The 9,200-nt window shown below is 43.6% G+C and overlaps 1 protein-coding gene across 1 annotated transcript; it reads right to left on the bottom strand.

Moving 5' to 3' along the window:
• Positions 1-1,437: 1,437 nt before the first annotated feature.
• Positions 1,438-5,929, bottom strand: LOC139666984 (uncharacterized). Its single transcript, XM_071546348.1, has 3 exons — positions 5,314-5,929; positions 3,552-3,800; positions 1,438-2,072 (listed from the first exon to the last, which is right to left on the bottom strand). Exons 1-3 carry the CDS (start codon positions 5,927-5,929, stop codon positions 1,438-1,440), a joined length of 1,500 nt encoding a protein of 499 aa, XP_071402449.1.
• Positions 5,930-9,200: the final 3,271 nt, after the last annotated feature.

A 9,200-nucleotide genomic window follows, 5' to 3' on the forward strand; every position in this document is an offset into this window, starting at 1 on the left:
TCAAATATTTGCACAAAATATTGGCTATCAGCTATAGTTTTTGATCCAAAATCATCAGTATCAGCCTTGAAAAACCCACTGGAGACTTCAACCATCAACCCCATTGGAAACATAAAACTGCCATGTGTAAAAAACTGAGAAAATAATAGTATTATAGAAACAAACACGAGGCCACTGTCTGACCAGCCATATTTAAATCATTCTAAAGATTTTAATTTTAATAAATGAGATTCCAAATTCTAGACTTTTTCCAGACCCTAATTTCTTGATTTGGTGTTAAATGTTACTTTTGCTGATAACTATGCCATATCATATACTGTAAATATATATAAAATTATTCTTTAGAGCAACAAATATCAAAATGAGATTTCAGTATGTGAGATGACAGGGTCTAAAACCATACTTCCAAATTTGTTTTCTATACATTCCCAGACTTTCCAGACCTGTGCAGGAACCCTGTGGTCAAAGTAAGAAAGGCATATTTGGATAAAATGAAACAAAAGAATAAAAATACATCTAAACTGGCTCAAGCCAAGATCAACAAAATCAGAATAAAAAAAGCACAAACACAAACAGGCTTGACTTTCTTTAATAATTGCATCCTAAAACAGGGAACAAACCAACAGAACTTCATGAAATTACAAACATTTCATGTCATACTATGAAACACTGGGGATGACCTGTGTCTCCCTGTTTTATTCTCTCCATCCTACTGCGCAAACACTGAAATAAAGATTACCTACGTCTGTTCAAGTGATCTAACACTGTAAGATATGAGAGAGGCCAGCTCAATAAGATGCACTTTACCCATCACAGAATATAAAATTCCATGTTAGTTTATGTGTATTATTTTGTTGTTTTTTTTTTATAATGTTCACATTTTTAAGATGCTGCTTTCTTGGCCACATCTCTTAAAAACAAGATTCAGAATCTCAAAGAGACTACATGGTAGAAAAAAGGTTAAATTAAATATATATATATATATATATGTATAGACAGTAGAGAGCTTGTGGTGCAGCTGGATCAGGTTCACCCATATCCTGATGCTCTCCAGAAAATGTCCAGGCACTATCATTGAAGGTTAGACCAATAGGTTACAGAAATATCGGGTTGATACTGGCCTTTTATTCAAATCCAGATATGGTCCGGTCAGTGTAGTCCACCTCTGATATGATGGAGGTTCATACTGACCACAGCTAGTCAATATGAATTTATTATTATCGTCCCTATATCAGATATCTGACCAGAGAAACCATTCCAGTGTGGTGTGGGAGGATTTTACTTAACAGTCTGCAAAACCTGCAATAATGGGATTTTTGGGGATGGAAATAGTCAAATTTAAAGATATTGTGTATTGGCATAAAAATACCAGCTTGCATCCAAAAAATCTTGGTGTCATAAACCACATTATCAGTCGAACCCCCCCCCCCCCTCTCGTCATTGTCTGCTGTGGGAGCGCTGGTGGAATTTCAGCCCTCCGCAGTTCCGGAACGACTTGCCGCACTGGCCGCAGACGTAGGGCTTCTCCCCGGTGTGGATGCGGAAGTGCCGGGTCAGCGCCCCCGAGTGGCGGAAGCACTTGGAGCACACGGAGCAGGTGTACGGCCGCTCCCCGGTGTGGATGCGCAGGTGGGTCTTGAGGTTCTCCAGGCGGTTGAACTCCCGGTCGCACTCGCCGCAGCGGAACGGGCTGCAGCCGGGCGGGTAGAGCTGCAGCTTGGTCCTCCTGCTGCCCGCCGCCGCCGCCGCCGCCGCCGCCGCCGCCGCCGCCGGCCGGCACCGCTGCTGGAGCCTCTGCTGGCACTGACCGTAGTGCCGCCGCAGCAGGCTGGGCTGCTGGAAGGTCTGGCCGCAGATCTTGCAGGCGTTGGGGCCCGGGGCGGAGTGGGGGCCGAGGCTGCTGCTGCTGCGGGGGGCGGCGGCCCGGACGTGGACGTCGTAGACCTGCGGCGGGCCGGCGGGGGCGGGGACGGGGACGGGCTCCGCGGCCTGGAAGATGTTGGGGAAGTCGGAGGAGAGGGAGGGGAGGTCGCTGACCGGCGGGACGCTGGTGGGCATGTTTGGAAGATGAGCTGGAGAGGAATCAAATACAGAGACTGGGGTTAGACTGATATAGGGGGGCGATATTGGCCTTTTATTAAAGGGTCTATGGGTGCATCCCAAGTCTCTTAAATTGCATCCACGTTTCCCTCACTTGCGTCTCTCCATGCGTCCTCGGTAGGAGGGACTGAGACGCAAGTGAGGGAAACGTGGATGCAATTTAAGAGACTTGGGATGCACCCATAGACCCTTTAATAAAAGGGTCTATGGGTATAAAAGGAAACCATGCGAGGAAACAAGGAAATATGTTTTTAGAGAAATGAGACGTCCTTTCCTCTGGAGCGTCAGGTGAAGCGACGTCATGACGTAATTAACATCACGGCGTTCAGCTGAAAGTCTTCCGGGAAGGCTGCTCTCTCTCGTGTCTCCTCGCTCACAGCTCCTCAGAGATCCCTCCTCGCTCCTCGCTCCTCGGAGCAGAAATAAGAGCTTTGGGACGACCTTCGAAAATGGCGGAGCAGAACGAGGAGCGAGGAGCGAGGAAATATCAAATAAGAGACTTGGGATGCACCCTATGTGTATTTTCTGGTCCAATGCTGACCTCTGTTGGTCAGAGTTGTCATCGCAACAACACTCTACCTTCTGTAGAGCGAGTCCATCATCAGCATGCTGGGCAAGTTGGACTATTTCATAATCTGGGATCCGGCCCACTGAGATGTATGTATATGTATGTATATACAGTATATGATGATGCATGTGTGTGTGTGTGTGTGTATGTATATATGTATATTTAGATCTAGTTTACTCAGTTTTGTATATGCATAGTTGTCTACATACTGCAGATTGCACAGGCACTTTCTTTCTTTTCCCAGTCTCTGCCAGGACTGGTTTTTCAGAATTTTCTATTTGTACATTCCTATCCTGTAATGTACACATTGGAAGCTACTGTACACCAGAATTTCCTTCGGGATCAATAAAGTATTTATCTATCTATCTATCTATCTATCCATCTAATCAACAACAATGAACGTTCTATTATGTTTTACCGAATTCGCGCATTTTTTTTATTCAGTGGATGCTTGCCGTGATCAGGATACTGACATCACCACGATTCCTGATGTCTGTGGATTTTTGGAACATATCAAAGGTTAAGGAGTCGCTATTTTTGTGTGTGAAGTAACACGACTTCCCTGGTGCATAAATGGGCCGCTCAGTGGAGAGTTTTAGTGTCCCATGATGGTCTAAATGCTGTTTCAGAGGCTTTTCCACCCTGACAAGAATACAGTGCTGTGGGGAAACACTGAATGGTTGAATTTGAATTTAAAGATATTGAATAATGGCACAAATCTCGTCAGCACCAATCCAAAAATATCAGTATCAGCCTTCAGAAGCCTATATTGGTGAAACCCTAATAGAGAGAGTTCAGTACTGAGGTCAACCTGAACAGTTAACTCCTCTAACAAGGATCTGCTGCTATAGAGAGACATCTTGTGGCTGTTTCCCCTTCTCACCCAGAGCCAGGCTGGTGCAGGGCAGCAGGCCGTCCGGCTCCTCTTGGCTCTCGATCTCCAGCAGTTCCGGTTTCCACTCCTCCAGCATTTTGGACTGGACCAGAGACAGGCTCTCGGGGCCAAAGTCGTCGAGACCTCCCATCGAGTCGAAACAGCAGGCCGGACCGTCCCCGGCCTCCACGGGTCTCTCCTCCTTCACCGTGACCCGCTCCAACGTGGACTTGTCCACCCCGCTCTCCTCATTGGCTCCTGGGGGAAAGAAAGATAGACGGTTCCGAATTTAAAGGGGAATTAAAAATGTCAATATTATTCAGAAAGTAATAGAACATAAGGTAACACTTTATAATAACCATCATTAATAAATGGTAAATTGATAGTTAATTAAACTTTAGTTAATAGTTATTTTACTGTTAACAAACAATGAAATGATCATTAATAATGTTTACTAATTATTAGTAATGCTATAATTTGTTATTTTATCATTCGTTTGTGTAATATAAAATAATTTGTTTATAAATTATATATTGTATCATAGCTTTTTACCCTTTTTACCGTCTCTTATCAGCTATGATACAATATATAATTTATAAACAAATGATTTTACAAACGAATGATAAAATAACATAAATTATAGCATTACTAATAATTAGTAAACATTAATGATCATTTCATTGTTTGTTAACAGTAAAATAACTATTAATTAAAGTTTAATTAACTATCAATTTACCATTTATTAATGATGGTTATTATAAAGTGTTACCGAACATAACAGAAGAGACATGTTCCTTACATTACGTGAAAAAAAAAGATGTAACTAGAGGATTATTAAACTTTTTTTTTTTTTTTTTAAAGTGAAAACAAGAAGCTCAGAAGTCTATTTAAATAGTGGCAGGTGTTCTACGTCTTTATAAAATGTGGCATAAAAGAAAAAAGTTCATGAAATATTGTGATGGGTACTAGGGCTGCAACTAACGATTATTTTCATTGTCGATTAATCTGTTGATTATTTTCTCGATTGATCGATTAGTTGTTTGGTCTATAAAATGTCAGAAAATGGTGAAAAATGTGGATCAGTGTTTCCCAAAGCCCAAGATGACGTCCTCAAATGTCTTGTTTTGTCCACAACCCAAAGATATTCAGTTTACTGTCATAGAAGAGGAAAGAAACCAGAAAATATTCACATTGAAGAAGCTGGAATCAGAGAATTTTCACTTATTTTTCTTAAAAAATTACTCAAACTGATTAATCGATTATCAAAATAGTTGGCGATTAATTTAATAGTTGACAACTAATCGATTAATCGATTAATCGTTGCAGCTCTAATGGGTACGGAAGCCGAGAACGGCCGTGCTTGCAATTTTTTTTTTTTTAATGCCGTTATCTCGAGATCACGAGTTAATTATCTCGTTTTCTCGAGATATAACGAGATAATCAACCCGTCATCACGAGAAAACAAAATGTCGTATCCTCCTATTACTTATAATATTTATCAGAGATCAGGAGTGCCATGCCAGCATGCATAGGGCGTTCCCCTTTAAGTAAACAACTGTGTCTGTTGATAACATCTGTATGCAACAACTGTATACCTTTAATCCATATGTGTTAATAATCTCTACTTTCCCCCTATTTCCCAGTCATAGTCTACTTGAATATATTGAAATAGTCAGAAACATATGATAAACCCACAATTATTCTTTCTGCTGTTTTAGTCACTTATTTTATATTCTGTGTGTGTGTTGGACACCAATGCAGTGCAACCCACCCTTGAGCAAGGCACCATAGGCAGCTGGGTTTCTGGGGGCGGGGTCGGGGAACTCCTTACAGTGTGTCTGTCCGTTTTCACAGATCTCACTAAAATATCCGTTACTCTCTCTCTCTCTTTGTTCTTCCACGGCAGCCGCGTGACGAGCCGGCTCCCTCCTCACGTCATCGCCCGCGTTCCGCTTATGCAAACTGGTTGCCCGGTTGCTTTGGGGGTCAGGTGGCCGGTCCGCGTGGCCGGTCGAAGTCCTCGGTCCTCTGTGGTTGTTTTGAGGAGCGGGCGGCTGGTCTGTACGGCTGGCGGCGTTCAACAGCTGCTTTGCGGGAGGGGTGCCGCCTCTTTCCCCCGCGCCGCTCCGCACGGACTCCAGCTTTTCCTCCGCTTTCTGCAGCCGTCGCTTCAGGGACTCGTTCTCCCGTTGCATCCGGTCCTGGAGGTCTCCCATCGCCTGGCCGACCAGCTTCGACACCTCCAGTACTGCGATGTCCACAGCCACCTCGAACGCCCCATGTATTGTGGCGACGAGCTCGTCGTGGAAAGACAGCGAAACCTCCCCTCCGGCCGGTTTGGACGCCGGTACCGGGAGCTTTTTGGTCCGAGGCAGCTGAGACTTCATGCTGCTTTCAAAGGCACATTAGCGCAGCGACGCGGTTCGGTGATATTCACGAGCTCCGTGCGAGTAAAACGGGGAATGTATTGGTGTAAATGTTGCTGCCTTGTGGTGATGTATGTAGCTTGTTTCCAGAGAGTTTATAGGCGAAGCGAGAGGTTTAACTTCCGCCTACTTCCAGGGAGGTCAAGACCACAATGTGATGCTGCATTCAGGAGCCATGGGAAAAACCGTCAGTGCGACTTCAGCGCAATAAAGTTTTCTGTTGACTTTGGTCGCTCTCGATAAGCCTTTTCTACTCTTAACAGACATGCACCGAGTGATTAAAGCAAATTAAACATTGCAATGTCGACCACAAACCGAAAATCCAGCGAATACTTGTATCCTGCTGTGGTATTTTAATAACTGTGATCACAAAATGACTTATGTTAAAAATCGTTAATTTTGTTCATTTTATTTGACATGAATATATCATTAGATACACTCGACTACAGCTATTTCCTTGTTGGTGAAATCAGAGATCCTTGTCCATCATCAAACCTTGAGTTCCCCAGTGGTATTTACCATCTGAAAGCTGAGTGAACAGTACTTTCTAGTAGTATTTACCATCTGAAAGCTGAGTGAACAGTACTTTCTAGTAGTATTTACCATCTGAAAGCTGAGGTGAACAGTATTTACCAGGTGAAAGCTCACTAAGCAGTACTTGTAATTTCTTAAATAGGAGCTCGCATATACCATCTTTCCCATGGGACTTGAACACAGCATAATCACAACGAGGGTTCCAATTATAAACTGAAATCAAAATTGACATCTCAGCTCATTTTAACATATTTAACGGGTGAAATCAGAGTGGAACATTGTTACCATTTCGCCTGCAGTTAACACTGCAACACAAAATTGATAATTATGTTACAGATTAACAGTGTAACGCATGCGTAGATGGTGAGGTCTGGTCTGATGTGAGTTAATATTCATGACAGTTACTTAACAAATTAGCTCCTATATGCATTAGCTAGGTATCCTAGTTGACTATTCAACAATATATTTTCAGTTATACGCCGGTGCGATATGACTTCCGGTCTAGCGGACAAGCGTGTCCATCTTGACAGTTTGACACTCTTTGATACTACTGTGACAAGCAGCTAAAAATCAACTCATTTCCGCCACCTACTGGTGTGGAAGGTGGACTGCACTAAATAATCATTCAAGGACAGTACAGGTAGAAATCAATAAGAAACTTCAGTTTATTGTGTGTAACGTGTACACCCACCCCCACCACCCCCACCCCCCCGTCCCATCCATCAAAGCTCCGAAACGGTTCAAACATTTGACTTCGGAGAACAACCACACTGGCTTCGACAAGTTAAGACAGTGTTTCAAGAGCCTGGTCCAGTCATGCTTTTTTATAATCGTCGAGGTGGGAAAGGACCCAACCAGAAGGTCCGAGGGTGGCCAGAGTCAGGACGGTCAGGACGAACACAGACTCCTGCAGGACGGAGCCAACATGTTACTTATCCAATTACTTTAAAAAGGGAAAAGAAAGTTAGCAGCTTAAAGTTACTTCAGGCATGTTCACTTCTACGTTAGTCTCAGTAACGTTAATTCTCTCACGTGGACAGAACGTAACGCCAAACTTCATTCAATAATCTGGCAAAAAAAAAAGTGCCCTGCTTATTAACAAACATACACCCCTGGTAAGACATGACTTAAGAACATTTACCAGTCATTAGGAGCCATTCTTAAATTCGGCATACATAAAATTGTACTTAGCAGCATTCAGTTCAATAAAACACCGACTTTGATAATTGGTTCCCCTTTCAACTGCCACAATATTCTTCCACCAAAATGCAACGTGGTGGGGTGGCACCGAAACGTGCGAACCGATTAAAAAGTTGATTTTATGGAAATGCAGTGCTGCTTGGTGCACCACTTGTGTGCCGAATTTACCAGAAGACCCAAAAGACCCGTCTTTTCGCGATAAGCAACGTCTCCACATAAGAAGAGGGAAGACATATTGAGGCTGTTTAAACCTCTATTGACTTACTGCGGCGCCAATGTTGTCTTTAGGCGGTTTGCTGAAGATATAGTTTGCTCGTTGCTGGATCATTCCGCCCGCCCTGGGAGCAAGAGCCCATCGGGCCTTCAGCAGTCCGACAAAAACCCCGCACATGTCTGAAAGAAGAAGTCAGTGACAGCTTCAGTATAGCAAGGGGGAAACCCAACCGTCCAAAGCCTCGGAGTAGTTGTGGAAGTACACCCAGGTGCGTTTAAGACCTAGCTATCATACGTCACACCGGCTAATTGGTCTAAAATGCCACACCTTATTTAATTGGAGGATGAGAGCGAGGCGTAATGCTGCGTGCACGTGCTATGGGAATAACCGCGCGACCCCAACTGACCAGCACTAGCTTAAATGGTTCAAAGCTGAAGTTTTCTGTAGACTTTTGTTGCTCCTGAACAGCTTTTCCACACTTAACACACATGGGGTTTATACATGATGCATTTGAGTTCATGTTTTGCAGCAAAGCAAACCTTGCAATGTCAACCACCAACCAAAAACTCCAGCAAGAAGTTGTGTCCTGCCATGGTATTTTACGAAATGACTATTGTGTTGAAAATTGTTCTTTATTTGTTCTATTTGAAATGGATGACGGTGAAAATGAAATGAATGGTGATGTCAGAATTCAGGAAGGCAGAGAAATCAGAATTTACATTATAAAACAGAAAGCTCTGAGTATGGATGCTTGAGGCCTACTACCACAACAAGGAGGAGGAAGCCATGTTGTTTGAGTCAGTTGAGGAAAATGAGGACGAAGCACAAACGTCCGGTGAGGAGAATGTGCAGACCGGACTAGACAAGACAAAGCAGATCCACATACACAGGGGTTGTGACCTTAAAGTCCTCTGTTCACACGTACAGAGGAAGTGGACTTCCCCACAGCAACGGCTGCTGCTAGACTTGTCAGCAATGAGAGTTGTGGTTCCATTGAGCCTAACCACACGGACAGCTGTAGGTTTTTAGAGAGCTAGGGTGAGGAACACTCGATAGGCCGGTTTGACGCGTTTCCTATAGAAACAGTTAGAGGTTGATAGCACAGGATAAGAAGGGGGAAGAAGCAGCACAACAGGCGGTTGAGTCTGACATAGGTGAAGTTGGTTGGAGTTATGGATTTCAGTGCTTAGGGAGCTCAGGGCAGTGATTCTCAACCTTTTTCATATCAAGGACCCCTAATTTAGTCCACATTAGAGCCATGGACCCCAATTTGATGAGATTTTG

This window comes from Centroberyx affinis, unplaced genomic scaffold, assembly GCF_046629955.1.
Source record: "Centroberyx affinis isolate AG114_WGS23_722 - 3 ecotype Tasmania unplaced genomic scaffold, CSIRO-AGI_Caff_v1 ptg005233l_1, whole genome shotgun sequence".
Taxonomy (NCBI): domain Eukaryota; kingdom Metazoa; phylum Chordata; class Actinopteri; order Beryciformes; family Berycidae; genus Centroberyx; species Centroberyx affinis.